General features: G+C 37.8%; 2 protein-coding genes across 5 annotated transcripts; one reads left to right on the forward strand and one right to left on the reverse strand.

Annotated features, from left to right (window-relative positions):
- The first annotated feature begins 1117 nt into the window (after positions 1-1117).
- LOC134531741 (U3 small nucleolar ribonucleoprotein protein IMP3) lies at positions 1118-7893 on the forward strand. 2 transcript variants are annotated; one of them, XM_063367624.1, is made up of 5 exons: positions 1118-1324; positions 4086-4193; positions 6234-6440; positions 6990-7062; positions 7743-7893. In XM_063367624.1, the coding sequence occupies exons 1-5, from the start codon at positions 1188-1190 to the stop codon at positions 7761-7763; spliced, it is 546 nt and encodes a 181-aa protein (XP_063223694.1). In that variant the 5' UTR covers positions 1118-1187; the 3' UTR covers positions 7764-7893. The 2 variants fall into 2 exon arrangements, with proteins under 2 accessions (XP_063223694.1, XP_063223687.1); XM_063367617.1 differs by having other exon boundaries at positions 1131-1324; positions 6990-7893.
- A 2319-nt stretch (positions 7894-10212) lies between these two features.
- Positions 10213-18416, reverse strand: LOC134531756 (uncharacterized). 3 transcript variants are annotated; one of them, XM_063367644.1, is made up of 4 exons: positions 18349-18416; positions 16758-16844; positions 12324-14622; positions 10213-11419 (listed from the first exon to the last, which is right to left on the reverse strand). In XM_063367644.1, exons 2-4 carry the CDS (start codon positions 16834-16836, stop codon positions 11377-11379), a joined length of 2421 nt encoding a protein of 806 aa, XP_063223714.1. In that variant the 5' UTR covers positions 16837-16844; positions 18349-18416; the 3' UTR covers positions 10213-11376. The 3 variants fall into 3 exon arrangements, with proteins under 3 accessions (XP_063223714.1, XP_063223704.1, XP_063223724.1); XM_063367634.1 differs by having other exon boundaries at positions 18130-18366; XM_063367654.1 differs by lacking the exons at positions 16758-16844; positions 18349-18416 and having other exon boundaries at positions 12324-14623.
- Positions 18417-21100: the final 2684 nt, after the last annotated feature.

The following is a 21100-nucleotide window of genomic DNA, read 5'->3' on the forward strand; positions in this document are numbered from 1 at the left end:
ATACCTAGATGCGAACTTGTACACGTGACGCGATAGTTACAGAATACACTCTAACATGACGAACGATCTCTTGACGAACAATACACTTCACTACTCTCTAACATTTAACAAACTGGGCTAGGGACACGTAGGCCCGTGTCTCCGGCGACTCTGCGTGACCCCTAGATGTGTCCCAGGGACTGAATCGTTATTATGTTCGACGGCACGTGTCGCCTGCTGGCTGCCCCGTGCGGGCCAAAACTAAGTTGCCTGTAGGCTAAGTTGGGGCGTGAAGCGCCGACGTAAATCCTCACAAACTTCCCACAGTACTTACGTATAACGTAGAACACTTATCTCAGAGCTATGATTTAATTAAGTTAAATACCCCATGGCAGATTGAGGCTGACCACGGAACTGTACGCAAAAGTTTAAGAAAATATTACACTATTGAAAACTACATGTCGGTGAAAGCAAGGGTTGATGGTTCCGCGTTGCGCGCAGGCTGCCGGCCTGGTTGAGCTCCCAGAAGGACGCTGCCGGTGTCGCCGCGCGCGACCCCCCTCCCCCGCCAGCCCTCCCGCGGAAACGTGTGAATTTCGCGGGAAACTGAACCGGCCAGGTTTGGGACAAATCGCACAGTGAGACATAATTTTGACAGGACTGAATTATTAATTAATGAAACATAATGTTTAATAAAAACCTGTGGAAAAATATAATTAAAATAATTTGTTGTAGTGCGGCAGAGGGATATGCCACACCCGCCTAGATCCTTCCGCCGGTGCAGCACTCGTTGCATGGCGTTCGCCTCGTCGCACGCACTACACTTTGCTGCGCGCACGGGCGCGTTCGGTGCACACGCTTTTGCGAGACGTTGATGAGCCATAGCGGTCTATGCGACATAGAGGAGCATTGGCGGCCGGCGTCAGTTTGTTTCCTTTGCAAAAAAAAATTCAGTTGTCAAAGTAAACATAATAGTTGAAATATTTCCGTGGGAAATAAATCGTTTTTTAATAGACTACGCGTGCTTATATTCAAATTTACCGTCGCTACATTTGTTTTTTGTTAGTTTCACAAGTATATACATAGAGCGCTAGGGTAGAACTTACGAAAAGTAGCACTGAGTTTGCAGTCTTTGATGCAACCAACCACTGATGAGTCAAGAATAAATAAACAGGCGTGCGCCAGGGTGTGTTGATGAACGAGTAACGATGGTGCGTAAGTTAAAATTTCACGAACAGAAGCTTTTAAAAAAAGTTGATTTCATATCGTGGGAAGCTGACAACAATCTTCATGAAGTTAAGATTCTTAAACGATATTGTATTCAGAAACGTGAGGATTATACCAAGTAAGTTTCACTAGAAAAGATAGTTATTCAAAAATGTTGTGAATTATTTTTTGCTTTCAAAATTATTTACAGACACGATATCTTCCACAGTCGAATAATTCGGTAGTATAGAGAGTAAATTGTCAGGGTCGCGGGTCTTTCATAAAAAAAAAAAAAAATTGAAAACCTACCAACAATTGTGTTTTTGAACAACTGAGATGAAGATACCTTTGAATTCCAGCTTCGAATCGAAACACATACCATAACCATAATTATAGTACCGTATGACAAAACTCAGGTAAGACTGAACAAGGACTTGGCTCAAAAACAACTGCCTAAAAACACAATGCCAAGTTAACAACAGAGGCAATAAATGAAATCCTGAACTAATGTAGGTGTTGAATACTAATAGCCAACAAAATACGTTAGTTGAGAGCCCTCCACATGAGATGACTGCTTAGAAACTGCACATGATTTTCAGATTTTGCAGCAAGCAGAAAATTGTGCTTGTCTGGAAATGTGCACCCAAATTTGAATCTAGATGTATTTGCTGGAAAGAGGTTATTTTATTCCTGTGCCACACATTCTCTTTAACTTGCTCTATGCTTTGGATGGTTGCTTGGTTTGTCGGGATCATCGAAATTCACAGTATACTCACCCTAACATTCACGCCAGCAATAGCCGACAGCTGTCGTCCCAGGCATTAACAGGTATGTATGATGCTCAGGAGTTTGTTGATGTACTGTTCTCTATGCAGACAAGAGGGATACTATTCATTTCCCCCCTTTGAATTATAGAAAGTGGACGGACGGTCTTCTGTTCAGTTTCAGTACATTTGCGTTTCCCGACTGCAGCCTCGTCTGTTTTCACGATATGACTTACCCCTTCAATTTTGCACACAGTCATGACTTCCGTCAACCAGCCCCTCACGACTGGAAGACAAATCTCATAACTAATTGTTTAAGGTTGTATGTACTGTTCTAGGTCATTACTTTATATTTACATTCCACACGGTTGAACTTGCAGAGTTTTTGAGAGGTTGAACTTTTACGAAATGAAATTATATAGATAGGCCTATCACTTTTTTTTTTTTTTTGCATAATTAGCTGCAAAAGTTGCCGTTTTAATGTTTTTGTGCAATATCGATAAGGAGAATGAAATAGAATATAAAACTGGATTTTTTTTAAGTTTTAAGTCAATTTTACCAGCTACTATGTCGTATGGTTTGATTTCTTTCAGAAAAAATTATATAATTTAAGCTAGCCTTTTAAAATTCTCCAAATTTTTATGATTTTAAAAATGTTTAGTTAAATTTCATAAATTTTTTCTGAACGAAATCTGAAACATACAGTGCAGTAGCCACTAGCATTGCCTTTAAACCCAAAATTTGCGGTTTTTTAATTCCATTTGGTTCTCTTTATCCATATTGCACAAGACTACGTATATTTTTAAATTTTTTTGAAATTTGGCCACTAGAAAAGACTGTGAGTGTAACCATGTTAAATGTAAAAATTAAACAATGACCTGGAGTGGGACGTATGCCCTTAACCACTTAAATCAAGTCCCTCCGTTCCGTCTTGTCTCCGGAGCCGTGGGTGACAGAGTGCGATCTCTCGCTCGTCTCGCAACAAGGTGATCCGGCGGTGAGTTTCCTTGAGTCTGTTTCCCCCCGTCCATTCGTACCATTATGGTCCATTAGCGTCTCATCACCTTTCATCGTCTCTGATGACTTTGAACAGGGTTCGTACGCCTGCTTAATATCATTAAAGCATCCTTAATTGGTCTTAAATTGATTACGATCCCTTAAAAGTCTTTTAAATTTCACTAAGAATCCTTAAAAACTCTTTAATAAACACAGATAGCTTGCAAGTTATGGATAAATGTGGGTATTTTAATGTTCTTTTCTTTCCGACTGGGTCGCAAACAACGCTTTGTGCGTGCCCAGTAAAATTGGCAAATTTTGGGCCAAGTAATTAGATTTTATGTACAAAAAATTAATATTTTTTTCATTTTTTGTATTTCACCTTTAAACTAAAAAGGTGTGTTTATTGTCCTTACTTGGAATTCGTTAAAGTAAATATAATTAGTGATGATAGTAAATGGTTGGTGTGTAAAATTCAAATCACTGCTTGGGTTAGATGTGTTCCACAGATAATTATGAACAGTAGGGGCTTATCTGTAGGACTTTAACCAACCAACAAAAAAATTTTTGTGTGCATTAACTATTAAACATTGTTATTTGCTTGAGTTACATTTGTGTTATTACAAATGGTTTCCTACCTTTTGATAGTGATCAAGGCAGTGAAGTAAAGGGGTACTTAAGAACTCCTCAATTCTTTATTGCTCAAGAGGGTACGAACCATGTTGATGTTACGATACGTTAAGCTCTATCCATTTATATATTTTCCAACCTTGATCTTTCCTGAGGTATTCTTTTTCATATTCATATGCATAGTTTTCAAAATCTCAGTATTTATTCTGTTCAGATGGTGAAGCAAACCAATTCAGCCTGGTCATTTTAAACCTCTCCCATGTTAGCATTAATTCCAATAATAACTTACTGAAATAAATTAATACCTACTGTAAAGTTGGTATTTAATTCACTCAAAAGTATCTCAGCTATGGATATGAAAGCAACAAATGAATACAATATGATAGTATGTGTGTGTTGCTTCAATGGCTTAAAAATAATGTTTTAAATTTTTTTAATAAGTATTTTTTAAGGTTTTTAAGTAATACTAAGAATTTCTTTAAGGAATTAAGAATTTTGTTTGTCTTACAGGTACAACAAGCTCTCCAGGCAAATAAGAGAACTGGCCCGGAAGATAAAAGAATTGGATCCAAAAGACCCGTTCCGGGTGGAATGCAGTGCACAGCTACTTGAAAAGCTGTAAGCTTATAACAATAACACCTGTATTTCTGTTTTATTTAATCACTTTGTGACTTGTGTACTGATGAAAACTGCATGTTTCTCTTAGTTTGGCAGTCTGAAATGTTTTACCCATACCTATAATTAATTTAGAGTAATATATTAATTAGTTGTTGATTTTATTTCGTAATGTTCAATTATTGTTTTATGAAATTTTTAAGTACTTAAGTTTATTTTCTACTAGTTTATTTACAAATGTGAAGTGTAAGGAAATGTGTAAATCATAACTGAGCCACCTAAAAAGTTGTTAAATAAATAAATAAATGTTGGTCTCTGAGAGTAACTAAATAATTTAAATCCACTCTCTTAGTAAATCTGGTAATATTGGGAAATTTAATCAGACAGGCAGAGCCAGATTATGCATACTAAAATTCTCTTTTCAAAATTATGTAATTGATAATGAATGACTGGGTCTAACATTTTGTCGGCGGGATCATTACAGATGGTGAGGGGAGTTGAGATGAGAACAGAGCATTGACTGGATGAGTGGGGGGGCAAATGGGAGTACCTCGATAAAACCCACTGGCTCATGGTAATACTAGCCATGTTCCCCACTTGCGAAAAATTCCTGTTTGTAGCCCGGATTAGCTGGGAGACAAGTGATGTGACCACTGAACAACTGTAGTCTCCTATTAATTATGAAAAAAATACTTGTCATACATGTATGCACCCCGTAATAAAGCTTCATTTTGTTGAAAAAATGTTATAAAATTAATGAAGTAGTTATGTACATGTTTGAGTAGTGTGTGTCAGAGAAAGAAAGTCTAAACTCACAAATCAGAATATTATTACTAGTGGGAAAGCAGGTCCGAAAAGCATAGCCCGATAAATTAAATACAGTTTTATTTATTACCTAATATTTTCAGTATTTTTTTGAGTTGTAAATTTAATCATTCTTTCATTAAGTCCACAATTTACTCTCCCCTTGGAGAATGGCAGACAGTGGCTCTCTCTACTGCTTGTATATTAATGTGCACCGGTGTTTCAACACACTGCCTCGCACTATTCACTCGTCCACCGCACATGTAACAGGATGCTTCGGTCCCCGATGCACCGGCCTTTGCACACAAAGTCCTTCGCACACCAAGGGGTCACGCCCCCTCTTCACGTGACTGCCCACGCAGGTCTATCTTTCCATTTATGAACCTGCCGAGTCCTGCCCTGGAAAGGTAACACAGCCCTCCAAAGTATCGCGTCATCAGAATCCCCGACTTAACACTCAAAGCTCTGGAAACATTGGTGTCCTAGTTACGCCACTTCACACAGTCGAGGTTCTGGGAACGTGCAGAACACTGCGAGAGCCACAGAGAATTCTCCGGGCTCAATGGGGAAGAGGAAGGGGGGGTTATCGAGGCGCCGCTGCTAATGGGATCAGGCGTGTAGCAGTAATGGAGGGATGGGTACTACCTTCAATAGTTCCCCTACTGCAGGCAGGTGCACTGGCTGGCTGGCTGGCTGGCTAGCATTGTCGCTAGAGTCCTTGGAACAATATCATCAATACATTTCTTTGAGAGACCGAAAGTTTTAATGTGGAATTTAAGTGAACCCCCTGATACAGGTCTTCGAAGAAATAATGAGACCAATTCAATTGTACACGTGGTTCCCCTCCCCCCTCTACCTCACCTCAAGCATTGTGGTACCACTTATGAAGTACATTCCATTGATGTTAGTCACCATAGTATTAGAGGCTGATTTTGTGGTTAAGTTATGAACAAAAATTGGTACTAGGCCAATAACACAAGAAATGTTTGTCATTTGCTATCTTCACTCAATGTTGGGACATGAAAATGCTACAAGTATTGTTATATTCGACTTAACAGGTTTATACTGTATCTATTGGTGAATGTGTACTAGTAATTTTTTTTATTTATTTAACTGCTGGCCTGTTATAGATTCTCAGTCAATCACTCAACACTGGAAAATAATAAACATGCATTATTGTGTGTATTGAGCACATACACAAAACTTTGTGATGTGTGATACCTTTGAAACATGTCGCAGGTACATAATGGGTCTCATACCTACAAAGTGGGACTTGTCGTTATGTGACAAAGTCAACGCTTCAAGTTTCTGTCGCAGACGTTTGCCGGTCATGATGGTGAAAAGCAAGATGTCGGAAACTATCAAGATGGCAACCAAATTCATCGAACAAGGTCACGTTAGAGTTGGCGTGGAAATAATGAAGGATCCTGCTTTTCTTGTGACGAGGTATTCTTAATATTTTTATGCATAGTTTCAGAAGACCTTAACATCCTTGTCTCATGTCAGTGGCTTTGTGTGTGTGTGTGTGAATGTGAGCGTGTAAGGGGCTGTAAAGTGTGTGGGGGGGGGGGGGGGGGGGGGGCTAACAAACTAATTGAAGGACCTGTTTTTATTTAAGAAATGTTTCTGTAATTTTATTACAATAGTGCTCTTTCATTTTATGTTTTGTCCCAAATTAACAAAATTACAATATAATATACTGCTATTTACTAAATATTATCTGAAGTAGTAAACAGTAATGCAAGTATTCATAGTCTTAATCATTTGTGTGACCTTTAACAGCTTAAAGATAACGTTTCGTAAATATCGGCTGAGAAAATTTGTGACCTAACAACAAATGCAAGAGCACTGTTGGAATAAATTTACAGGGAAATCCCATAACAGTACTTAATAATAGTCATTAACAGTAATGACAAGAGAATGAAATAGCTAACTCGGTGTATGATAGGGAGAGAGTCCACTGTAAAGTAGATCATGTGCTTTGTTTTGTTTTAGAAACCTTGAAGATTTTGTGACATGGGTGGATACTTCGGCAATAAGGAGACACGTGCTGGAGTACAACGAAATGGTATTGCATCATCCAAATAATTTAATTGTTGAACAAAAACATTTAATTTTAAATATTCTTTGCACGTGCAGTTAATTTAGTTAAAAATCAATATATTAATTTTTTAAGTACAAATACTACACTTAAGTAAATCTTTATTTTAAAACTTGTCAGGTACGAGTAAAATAAATTACAGAAAAAATGGCTGAAAACTAAAAAATTACAAAAAAAAAACTGCTTGGGGTCATTTATAAAAGTGGTGTAAAATGCTTGAGTGTGTCAAATAGGGTGTCACTCAACCACCATATCCATGCAACAAGGACGTGTGAATTTCAAGGTCTCTCTTTTGCTTTCTCCCATTCCTCTGCCCAACCCTTGTTGCGATAAAGGTAAGGCAGCACTGAACTGAGGTCTATGTGTATAGCAGCGACCGTAATTTCTTGCACAGTGTTACCTTTGCCTTGTAGGTGTATAGCAGTGTAGTGTAAATACACATGCACAGGTTTGTAAACGTGTTGACAGTAAGATGGCAGTGAATATTCCCTACTCACTCTCAGATACTTTTTTCAACAACAGCTGCACTAACACACATGCCTTATTCCTTCGTGGTTGCTCACGTCATGTTTTAGTAATACTGTAGTTTAAGCATATTTATCACTAAGGAGGTAAACAATGTTGCTGTTTCCTTTTTTTTTTTACAGCGTGATGACTTCGAGTTCTGAAGCTGAGTGGTAATGAAATTTGGATATTCTTCAATGTGTTTTATACTGAGCATGAAGCCATTGTTAATGTTGTTTACAAAATGTGATATTATGTTTTAAACTTTACACATTACATGTATCATAACAAGAATGTAATGAATTATGGTATTTTTGTGTGATTATACCCACTGCTCCAGCGACCTGAAACACAAGCTGTTGTAGCACATCAGGATTCACACTAGACCCTGGAGACACTGAGTCAAGAGGCAAAAGGTAAAGGTTGGGTGTTACCTCACAGTGTCTATGAAAACAATGACTCGAGGCATGTTGACCTCCATAGAATGTTGTAAGCTCCGAAAAACCAAGGTTTGAATTGGGTGGTGATAAATTAGCGAGTCATATTTTGCAGTTGGGATTTAAGCATCAAACTTTTCCTCCACTTGTATTATGACACACTTACTAAGAAGTGTGGTGCGTTGCTGGATTGGCATATAAAACTTAATACAGTGAAATGTCTTTAACCCAGCATGTCCTGGACATTGGCCATGCTAGAATAGCGATTTTGCTGCATAATTGAACGTCTATATAGTTTTAACAGAAATACCAAAGAAAAACTATTACACAATACAATGGTGTTTAAAACAAGTTGTATTAAGGTGCCTTAATAGTAAAATAATACAGATGAGCGTTGGTTTTTTAAAAAAAAATCACTGCAGAAAGTACCAGTGACATGTAATGTGAAATGTAACCCTAGAAAAAAGGAAACTGTACTGAAAGTAAAACCAGCAGTAGCAATAAACTCCTAGCATACTAAAAAATATATATTTTTTAAAGTATTAAATTTATAAATACAATGTAAACTCTCCATTATCTGTGTTAATTGGGATCAACCGATGCCAGGATAATTGAAATCCTGTAAAAAAAAAAAAATAATAAAAATATTCACGGAAAGGGCCACCCTTGAATTCAGGTTGCACCATATGTTTGTCTTTAGTGGGATTCCAAGTACAACTGAAGTCTTGGCTTATAGGGATGTAAACAGTACGGCACTCTGTTGCCATTGGTCTTCCTCCGTCTGCTGGAGAGGCGGCAGTCACCCCCTCTTCCCTCCTTGTGTTTAATTTTTCTACCCCTCAGCAAGTTATTCATACTTCTCAGCTCCGCGTCCTCTGTTAAAACTAGCTTGCAGAAAAACTTGTGCCAGGCTGGAGGAATATATAAGAAGCACTTCAATACACCAATTCTCTGAGCTGTGCTTTTCACAGACCAAACACGGGAAAATTTCCATAAATCAAAGATTGATGCAGCAATACGTGCACATCTTGCGGATACGTGACTGTAGTGTATGTCGTGAATCGTTGCAGTTACAATCATTGGAAATAGCATAAGGAAACAATATTTTTGGCTTCATGCAAACATAATATGGTGATACGACACGTGAAGATTGCCTGCACGTATATTGTTAGTTCATGATCATTTACAACGGTCGAAAAGGGAAATTTAAAAATCAAGACGGCTCAAGATAGGATCATGCAAACTGTGCACACACAAATTTTGGTTACTTTGTTTTTTTTAAATTTAAGTATGGTAGCCGGGACGGTCTGGGCTACCAAACGTGAACATAGCGAACGGTTGCTCCATAGAGCAACAGGTGGCAGGGTGTGTCGGGAGGGGAGGGGGGTGTCGTACTTGTCATTTGCTGCTGTCATCACAGACGGCGGTCATCTTGGGAGCGCTATTGTGGTATTATTTTTTAGTTTTAAGAATAATTTATTGTGGCGACCGCACCCGAACCCCAAGACTCAAATTAGTAGGCAGTAATGCTAGCCACTAGACCAGAGCACCTGTTGAGGGAGGAAGAATTAAATAATGAATACTTGTTTCAGTTGGTGGTGGTACACCCAAAGGGGTGCCAAGTTATGTTACTAGTTAAGTTATGTTTAAAATTCTAAAATCCACCATCTTTATTTTTTTTTACTGGCATCTAATTGATAAAATATTGTATGCTGTAGACCGCCATTATTTTTTATAGTCATTGGCTCCTAATTTAAAAAAAGTCAGTTGCTAGGGAGCGTCATCTATTTTTTTAAAGTGCCGCCAAATTTAAACAAAAAAATTTAATTGGCTGCTATAGGCAGCCATTTTTTTATACTAGTGCACATTCAAAAATATTAAAGGTGATGCCAAAATTATAGTACTAGTTATGTTAAAATTTCAAAAGTCAGCCATCTTTTTATATTACATTTGTCTGCTGTATGGCAATCTTTATTATTGGCAGTAAATTCAAAATAACCATAGACATCATAAATGACTGTATTGTCTGCTGAAGGCCGCCATCTTGTGACTGGCGCCAAGTTTAAACTTATAGTACTAGTTATGTTCAAAATTATAAGGTCAGCACTCTTTTTTATAGTATTGGGTGATAGGATTTTTAAAAATAAGTTTTAAGTACTAAAGACATAATCTTGGATTGACACTGTCTACCACTATAACAAAGCTATATTCATATTTATTACAAGTATAGTTATAGTGCTAGGTTACAGCAATGTTTTTTTATACTTATTAATATTTCTGTATAGTATTTAAAATAATATAATTTCTTATTAAGTTCTTTTACCAATACCGGTCCCCGCTGGCGGAAAGCACCCTTGCATCACGTCCGCATGAGTCAAGTTAGTGATTGTGTCCGCAACTAGGTAAGTGCTCGGTACCATGTGTTAGGCACCTGTATGAGTAACAGTGTATTTAATTCCCGTAAGAATTTTTCTAAAGTCATAATATTCACAAAAGAAAGTTTATCGTTAATTAGGCGTATGACCCCTTAAGAGAACCTGGTTTGACCAATGCGTTAATATCTTTCGGGGCCCCAGGCCAGATTTATTAAGTAGTGCTCAATGAGTGTACTTAATAATATATAAATAGTCTGGATCCAGGTAACAGAGTAGCCCACAAGCTAAGAACAGTCTCTGGTTTGACTGGTGGTTTTTGAATAAAAAAATTGCCATTTTGATAATACACACATATTTAGACCTTCTGTCAGTCGTTTCCCACATGGGTAATTTAACTAAGTAAATTGTAAGATGTTTAGATGTTAAATTATTAAAAATAATTTTAAAAATAAAAGCAAACCCATTACACTTAATAAGAAATGAAGACCATTATTATTATAGGTAAAAATACTTAATAAGTGGAATTCTTAAAAATAAATATTTTTAAATAGTATACAGAAATATTAATTTATTTTTAAGTTACATATTCTTACAAACTATATATTACAAATAGCTCAGTATTAACTCAATTTTCTACTTCTGGAATTTTGCTGAAAAAATGCATTGTGAAAGTATGTAATGTTGATTAAATACTCTTAAAAAAAAGTGGAACAAATAGAAGTCAACCTATGTTTAAGTTGGCAAAATATTATGTTTCTTTAGGTAATATAACTTAAAACAGGAAAATATATTTGAAAATTTTCAACACCTCCTAAAGTTGTTGATATTATAGAATACAATAAAATTATATTCACAGCTCCTGTTTGCTGTCTACAAACCAGATATTTGTCGCTACATGGTAAAGTTGCAAATTGTAACATTCTTTCGTCTTGCTTGGTCTCAAGTCGTCACAATTCTGTTGGTGGCTATTGCTTCCACATCATTCTGCGAGCACGCATAAGCAGCGCACTGAAATCATTGGGAATTAAATTACATTTAGCCATTACACACTCAGACTGGTTTCTGAAGGAATAACTATTGTGTAGTGAGTGCATTCTAGGGAATAAGTGAATAGCTTGTGCAGTGTGATTCTCAGCTGCCTGTCAGCTGTGGGGGCGACAATAAATAAGTCACTAGGTTGGAGGTACATTCCATTTTTCATTCTTTTTTTTTCTCTACCATTCAACAAGAATTGGTATTTACGCCAGTTATAATGTTAAATGCATGTGAAATTCAAGAATTTTCGTAACTCATAAATGGATGTAACATCTATGGTACAGTTTACTGTTGTGACTGGGGTCATAGTTTTGATTTGCTTGTACTTATATAATTAATTCTGAAGTAAGCTGTTCCCTACATAGTTTACAGCCTGACATAAAGAAGGGAGGGATTTAAATTTCCTTTAAAACAGAAGTTAAAGGGATGCATCCCATTTGAAGTCTAATTTATTTAACGATGTTAAGTTCTTTTATTTCATTTTGACATCAAAATCCTTACAAATTTGAGAATTTTTATGAAAGTAATTGAAAAAAATTTCATTAAGTAATCCGTTAGTGCTGCCTTAAACCTAAAATGTTTCAGTTCTGTGAACCATAGAAATATACTTATTTGTTAAACTCCGAAAATATAAAAAATGTGACTTTGGCAACTAATTAAGCAAAATGTATGCAATGTATATATATTTTTTTTTCATTTTGTGAACGTTAAGCCATTCAAAATGTGTACATGTTTATGAGTTACATGTAAATATAAAATATTGACCGGGAACGGAATGACCATCCTTAACCTTCTTTCAAATAAAAGCTGTAAATGATTCTGTGTTCAACTCTTTTTCTTCCATGTACAACAGATAAGCGTGCAAGAAGGAACTTACTTCAGCTTGCAGATGTCCTGTATGATGGACTGAAGTCTCTGGCGATTGTGTTCTGCCCTCTGTGTCCAGTCCACGGTAGGCATGCGCAGCTGTCGGGGAAGCAGTGACTGCCGTTCTGTTGGTTCGTTGAGGCTCTGCTGGGGATGGCTGTCGTGTTGCAATCTTGCCCCGTTGCCGAATTCAGTTTCTAGCTCCAGCAACTGCGAGGTACTTATTTCCAACTCGTCGTCAAGGTTCGCAATCTGCACAGAAGTTGAAGCAATTGATTCCGGGATAGGGTTCTGTTTGACAGCAGATTTTTGAGAGCAGATTTCTGATTTAGGTTGGTTTTTACTTTGGGATTGATTTTTAAGTGTAACACATATTTTTCCTGCTTCTTTGGAAGAACTTTCTTCCAGTTTTTCATTCTCTGGTTGATTTTTATTTTGTTGTTTTACATCTTCTTGTTCATCTAGAATTAATTTACTTTTATTACTTTGAATGCCATCCTGTGTTGATTTTTCATGTGTGTCAAATTCTTGCTTTAGTAGGAGGTTATCAAAATTTTCATTTTCAAAGGCACACTTCAGTTTTTCACCTTTGATTTCAGCTTCAATTATTATTTCTGCTTCTTTGGAAAAACTTTCTGGTTCAAGTTTGTCATTCTCTGGTTGATTTTCATTTTGTTGTTTTTCGTATTCTTGTTTATCTGGAATTAGTTTATTTTTGTTGCTTTGATTGCAATCTTGTGATGGTTTGTCATGTGTATCAAATCCTTGCTTTAGGAAAAGGTGATCAAAATTTTCATCTTCAAAAGCATGGTTAATTTTTTCACCTTTGATTTCAGCTTCAGCTGATACACTTCCATCAACGCTTCCTTCTTGTTTTGATTTATCTGATGGAATCGATCGTGTGTTTTGTGAACAACGCAGCTCACTTGATGATGTTTGCTGTGTACAAGCTTTGAACATGTCTTGATCTTCCTGTGCCCTTGAATTGCTGATCATGGTAAGTTGTAAAACAGGGTTCGTACTCTCGTCTTGAGAATTCCCAATGATGTCAGAGCACTCACCATCAGAAGGTTCTTCCTTGGTGCTACTTTCATGTGCTTGTGTTAGGAAACTCTCCAATACACCTATATTTTTCACCATGTGTTCTTTTAGGTTACTAATTGTTTTCGGCATTTTGATATAACTTTCTGTTGCAGCATTTACTTTTTCATCAGAACAGGTTTCATTTTTTGCATTATGTTCTTCTTTCATAACCAAGCAATTTTCTTGAACCGGTAATGCCTGGATCATTGTTTTCGGTGAAACTGACTTCTGTTCCAGTTCTCTGTCTTCACTTATTTCATTTTGTGAGTGATGCAGGATATTGCTTCTGTCTGGACAAGTATCAGTATCAGTTTTCAGTGTTGAAGTTTCTTGTATACTGCTTTCGTCACAGTCTTTTGTATCATACTCATTTAAGACTTGTCCAACATAAACTGATGGTTCTGTGCTAACATTTTCCAGTTCTTCTTCATTGATGGTCTTATTTGTAGCATGAGTTACTTCCTCGTTTGAGGTTGGAGCCTCAGCAGCTGACTTCAAAAAAAATTTTTCTGTTTTTTCAGTGTTATCAAATTTTTGCAGTCCTATTAATGCTTTACCGCTTTCCTCCATTACTTTCATCTTTTCATGTGAGATGCAGGTTATGTCACCACGGTCTTCCATGTTTTGCTCTGTTAAGACACAAACAGGTGGCTCTGTACTAAGATGTTCCCGTTTAAGTATCTTTTTTGCATCACAAGTTACTTCCTCATTTGAGGTTGGAGCCTCAGTAACTAGCTCCAAAAATTGTTTATCTGTTTGCTCTGTGTCAACATTTTGTGGACCTGTTAAGACTTTAGCATTTTCCTCAATTACTTTCTTCGTTTCATATTTGCAAGTTATTTCACCATATTCTGATGGTTCATTTTTCAGTGTACCCATGGACTGTATGGAACGTGAAGAAGCAATTGCTGTATTTTCAGCAGAAGTTTCTAACCTTGTTTCAGTTAAAATTGCTGAACTACATTCTTCAACACGTTTAGTCAGTATGTCAGTTTCGTCTGCTTGTGAATGTGTAGCTTTGGCTTTAATTATTGTTCTTTCATTAGAATGTTCTTCATCAGCTTTCACAAACACTCTCTTAAGTTTATTTGGCATGAGGGGAGTTTGGAATAAGTTAACAATATTACCGATAGAACCGCCTTCTATGGCCAACGGTTTTTGTGGGCTTCTTTTGGCCAGTCGTAATTTTTTTTGCTTCTGCGGTGAGCTTGCAGCAGTAATTTTTCCTGCAACAGGAAATGTATTTTTCTGTTAACGGTACCAAGTTTAAGGGTAGTTTGAATAAGTACTGATGTACTGTACATGAACAAAACGGTATATGTGCTGTTGCAAGATAAAATAAAAATATAGTTAGTAAAGTTTGGACACACAAAATTTGCTTATAGCAGTTCATAAAGATAAGCATCTAATAGTTTAAAATATTTCTGCCGAAGGCCATTTTATATTTTTGGCAGATTTTAAGTACTTATATCTCAACATAGATCCTCTAATAGACAACTATTAGAAAAATAAATTTTTTGACAGTTGACAGGTGATCTATTTATATTGGATACCAATCAAGCGTGGATCCAGGAGGGTGGGGCAATAACCCCTCCCGAGGCCAAAATTTTATATTTAGTTGTTAGGGTATATTATGTTAACTTAAATACTTTAATTAATGTGTTAAATTTTTCTTTCATTAAAAGTTGTTTTAAACTATAAAATAAATTTGTAAATATTCCAAGCCTATAACTTATTTAGGCTCCTTTACACTGGGCCACTCAAAATGCACAAGAATTGTATTGAGCTACTGCTAATGTACCACTCCGCCGTTTTACCAAATGCTGGTAAAGAAATAGGTTTGGAGGAAGCAAGTGCATACTGTGGTTTCTACAACGAAAGATGTGCCATAAAAACAGAATATATTGTATTTATACGATCCTTTGTTGAGCAATGACATAACGATATCTAACCAACACTTATTTTTTAACTCTTGAGTACTCCTTTGCAGGCGTGTCCCAGATCGTGATTCCCTTCTGCGCTTCTAGAATAATCCTTTCGGTGTGGGAACTTGATTGCGCCATCACTCAAAGAAACAGCTATATTGCTGGAAGTGACTTGATTAAAAATGTGCCGGTGTGTGCACAACCTCTGGCCTCTGCTGGCATGAATGCACCACTCGGTGTGAATAGCTCTGTTTGGTTTTACGGTGCCACAGTGTGGCGAGTTTCTATTGGTGGGCTCGCAGTGGCCCAGTGTGAAGGAACCCTTAAGCCAAGGCCACACAGAAATATACGCTATGTTCACGATGTTTGCTTTGCTAGGAGGTCAGACAGAGTCAGCCTAGTTCACGATGTTGGAGAGACGCATGCAGTGGGATTCGAGTGATGATTCTGACGATGATAATGTTCTGCTGGCTCTCACAGAATGTAAATGTAAAAAAAAAAAAAAGAATGACTCATGAAGTCAATTTAACAAGGAAAGTATTTGGAGAATTTCATCATTTGGTGAAGCAGTAGCATGAGGATGAAGACAAATTTATGGATCATTTCAGAATAAATACAACTCAGTTTGATAGCATTTTATTTCTCATCAAGAGTAAAATTGAGAAGAAGAATCTAACTTACAGGAAAGGCATTTTAGCAGAAGAATGATTGGCAGTTTGCTTGAGGTAAGTAAAGAATGATATCATAACAATATAATTCTTTAAAGATTAATTGTTAACATAATAATAGGAAAACTAAGAACAATGGGAATTTACACCAATAATTATTTTTTAAACACACAGCAATAGCAAACCTCCCTTGAAATAAAATCCCAAGTATTATTCAGTATATCCTGCTTTCTGTATTCTATAGATTTATTACATAAACTTAGGGCTATATATTTTTGTACTTTTTCAATGATCTTTTTCATTGACATAATACTAATTTAAAGCAAAAGCAGAAGTATAGCACAATTCAGTGTGAAAACCAATGTTTTTTATTATCTACACATGTGCGAAGTCGGTGACGTTAAGTAAAATAGCCGAGAACCAAACACCCGGCAATGTCTCCAAGATTGCCAACATAGCAGACACAGCGAACACAGCTTGGTGTGGCCAGTGGCACCTGAGATGCAGCTGGCTATATTTACTCGCTTAGCGATCATCGCAAACACAGTGAGCATGGTGTCTTGTGTGGTTTGTAAAGTGTTCAATATTTCAACTATAACTCTTGAATACTCTTTCAGAGATAGCAAAAGGTAGTTAGCAATTAACTGCTTCCTGCACAGCTGTGAACTGCAGTGATCCAACATCTTTGGCAAAGGATAGTGTACTTACCTGTTCCTACATCATATTTCACACATGATAAAAATTTAAAAGGTGAACAGGGTGACTTACTTTTAACATTCTCTTTGTCAGAAACTGCTGGCAGTACAGGTGTAACAAAATTCTTTCTTCTTTTACATCTTGTAGCCATTTCTTTACCTGTAGATATAAGATGTACGTTAATGAGAGTTTTATGTACTGTATAAAATAACCGCATATTTACTCTCGTGGTTTTTTTCTTTCTTGTATTTTGCACAACTGAATCATGCCCCATAGTTGCTTATGTTTATATGGTATGAATTTATTTATTTTTTTACATACTTTGATCACTTAATGCAAGGCACAGTTTTTTCATAAAAATTATCTAACTGTAATGATAATTACATATTCATATTATAGTAGTTCAACTTACTTGACAAAAAAAAATATTTTTAACATTTCAGAACAATTTTTATTAGTTTATTCAACATAAGAGCACATTCAGCCTTAAAACATTTGGTCAGTTTTGGTTGTCTTAGTTCAGATTCTTGAAGAGCTAATATTACAGTAAAGTTTTATTTTGCTGCAAAAAATATGCTTTAAACCTTTCTGTCTAAAAATTTTCACAAAACTGTTGTTCATTAAAATGGCTGTACACAATTATGCAATATTCTTAAAATATTTCTTTGTATTGGTAAATCACAGAGCAGGAAAATTTAAGTGTAGGTGTATTGTTGAGAACAAGCTGTGCTTATGTAGGGAAGAATCATTATTGTGTTGAGGTAAGGACTACATTGTTCAGGGGGAGTACTTTTAAGGGATTCTTTGCCTAACAATATTGAACACTTGCTGTGACAACAAAGAAACAAGCTTACGTGTAATTTTGATTCCCATACAGGATGTTCACAAGGAAAAAATATTTCATACCAACTTAGGTGAGAAAAAGTACTAGATTAGAAAAAAAAAGTACTAAATTATAATTTTTTATGATTTTAACCATTTAGGAAGTGAATGCTTGAACTTAAATATCACATCACACACACATAAATTCCATTGTTATTACAAATAACTACGCTTAATAATAGAACATATTGGAGTTACTGTAATATTTTTATATTAAAGAAGAAAAAAAGTACTAGATCTGAGCGTAAATGTACTAGACCACTAAAAAACTTATAAAAGTACAAGATCTAGTACGAAAGTACTAATTGTGGACACCCTGTTCCTGTAATCTTGACCAAATGTTATTGGCTTGTCGTGACAATATTATTGAGAGATGCAGTAGGTATTCAAAGTACTAGGACTGCAAACAGACTTACAACTTATACAACTGCTGCTGCTGTCATGGTAGACCAAGCTTTATGAAGCAATGTTTAGGCTATTGTCTTTTTGTCTTTACACAAACTGAGATTGAAACAAATTGTCTAAAATGTTTAAAACAAAATAGCTTGCATATCATAATTACCAGCAAATATTTGAGATAGCTTCAGTGCAATCTCTTCTCAGTGTATGATATTTAATACTTGTTCATAATATAAAACGGTATTAACTAGTAAATAACGAATACTGTATGTACATTTAAAATTAAGTTTATAAAATTTAATTACAAAATGAACAGTTTTCAAATAAAGTGAATTGAACATGAATATCATAAAATATTTTAGTATGCCCACTCAGTACATACCATTTATTCTTTATTTTCAATTTTTAAAACTGACTGCCGCCGAACGTTTTATTTCCATGGAGTAACATACAGTAGAGCGTAGAGTGTAAAGAGTAGTTGAATAGCTTATAGATCCAATATACTTACAGTAAAGCGCAACGGATGCTGCAAAATTATAAATACCTCAGTAAATTTATTCCTACCAAAAAAGCAATCGTTTGTCTGTGTACCTTAAAATGTGAGCAGAACGCTGTTTATTAAAACAAAAACTTTTTTTTTATGAATAACGTTTACTATATTTATAACGTTCTCATTTTGTGACTTTATTGCTTGATCTGTTTTATAACTAAAGCATTTTTTTCTTCGTATTTCTTAAACATGGAGATATTTATCATTAGGAGTTAGCATGCTATAACATAGGCTGAAGTCACTTTTTGGGCGTCTAACAAACACGGAACAAACCGTGAACTGAAAAACAATGGCTTCACCCAATTTCTAAGTAATTCTGTAGATGTAGCCACCGGATGGTTATATATGATTTTAGTGTCTATTTCGTCTTCAGAATTTCGTAATATTTGGACGTCGTACCGACCATGGCCGTTAAGCCCGTGCTCAGCACCGCCAGTAACGTATCCCGTTTTCGGAGCGCGCAACTTTGCCCAGCCGGAATGAGTCAGGCGAGCGCCTCGGGCGTGACCCCAATAGACGTTGACGTCGTACCGACCATGGCCGTTAAGCCCATGCTCCGCACCGCCAGTATCGTATCCCGTTTTCGGAGCGCGCCCCTTGCCCAGCCGGATTAAGTCAGGCGAGAGCCTCGGGCGTGACCCCAATGGACATAATGAAATTTAAAGGTACGGAACCCTGGAGACTCGAACCCATAATTCAATTAAAAGAAAATCAATTAGTACGAAATTACTAATTAGCCGACATGTAATAAGTGCGTAGTAGCCACTCCGGGCGAGTAAACCACGCACGAGGCAGAAAACAAACCTCATTAACAGTCACCGTGGCCACTGGCCTTAGTTAAATTGCCCGTGACTATGATCAAGTCAGAATAGGAGAAATCCCTCTAAAACAATTCGCAGTGGGACAATATGTTAGTAAATTTACAGTCGCCAACTTGATATCACAATTTAAATAATTAAATACATTAGAACCATTGTTAAGCCTTAAGCACCCAATTACCAGGTGCTACATTTTAATTGGGCACCTGGAACATGTTTTAAATGGTAATAGAATAAATTCAATTAATATAAGTTTTTTGACGCCGACTCACAAAGAAGAGAAAGTTTTCTCTTCCTTGCGAGGCAGCCATGTTCGGCAGTCTCCAACCACTCCGCGCCGGGAACAGACGTGTGTCCGTGGGCAGCATTCAAGTTTCTTTCATTGATTATTTTTATTCTATACTAAATCTTTAAATTTAAAACCTTTTGTTAATTCACCGTTGCCCACGTCGACTCGGCGCGTATTTCCCAGAACCGGGGCTATCCCGACCGTCATCATCGTGATACCGCGCTGCGTATCGTATCACTCACTTTAGTGTTTCGCCGAACTTGGGAGCCTGCTCATTGACCCCCCGCCCCCTGCACCCGTTAATTTTCGGCGCTGGCCGTCTCCAGCGAGCACCGACCCACGTCCCGCGAGACTTCCGCGGGAACCAATAGTGTCGCGTAGTGTTATGTTTTTTTTCGTGTTAATTGTGTAACGGCTAGACGTCGCCAAGTGTGGTGAGAAGTTTAGTAGCGGGACTGAACTGTGGAGCGGACTTGTAGAGTGTACCATGTACCCACGTGGACCCCCGGTGAAACCCCTAAATTAAATGTATTCTCACCAACTCGTATACAATCATTTTCCGTAACCTCCCGTCCTCCACATGGCCGAGCGGCCTTCACAACCAAGGGAGAACCATTCAGGTTACATTCAAGCCGTGTACCTGGCGAAGCAAGCGGGGGCAGAGTACCCACGACCCAACAACAACGGCCTAGCGACCCGCTAGCCTGGCGCCCCTCCGGACAGCAAGAGCATCGCGACGCCCGTAGTGCCTGTCAGGTACCCCCCGGGCGTTTCATAGAGGTCGGGTGACTGCATATGGCGCCCTTGCGTTGGGTCTAACTACAGCCAAAAAATCACGAAAAACGCAGCAAGATCACACAAAGGGGACAGAAGACAGCCATTTTGGACATGCCCAGTGGAATTTGGCGCACAGATGAGCAGCACCAAGGGACCACCCGGAAGAGTGCGTCACCGCCCGCGCCGACCCTTGCCAACTTTCACTTTCACGCCAACCCCTCCCCCTTGGGCCTTCAGCGAACATCCTCGGCCGCACACCACCAACCCCCTTCACATCCTCGCGCTCTCCGCTTTGTGCGGCTATCCGGGCACTCTCGGCCGCCGCTACACACGGCTATCCGCATCCCCCCTTCGCAGAGGCCAGTCTCGGCTCTCCCTTTTGTGCGGCTGTCCGGGTGCCTCTCGGCCAGCGGCCCGAAACAGCGCGTGCGCCAACCCCCCTCACCCCTCGGCATACGCCGGGAGTCTGTTTGTAAACAGAGCCACGTGCGCGGACTTAGCAGCTGTCAAAACCGACACGCCGCGCGACGCAATGGCAGACAGACTCAAGATGAACACCTGTCGAGTCTGCTACTGGCCACAGGGCAGGGATCTGGTAACGGGGAAAGCGAACCCTCTACAGACTTGTAAATGCGCACCGGATTACAACTTGCTGGCAATCAAGGTCGAAGCGCTCATAGAACCGCAGCACGACAGCACG

This window comes from Bacillus rossius, chromosome 1, assembly GCF_032445375.1.
Source record: "Bacillus rossius redtenbacheri isolate Brsri chromosome 1, Brsri_v3, whole genome shotgun sequence".
Classification (NCBI taxonomy): Eukaryota; Metazoa; Arthropoda; class Insecta; order Phasmatodea; family Bacillidae; genus Bacillus; species Bacillus rossius.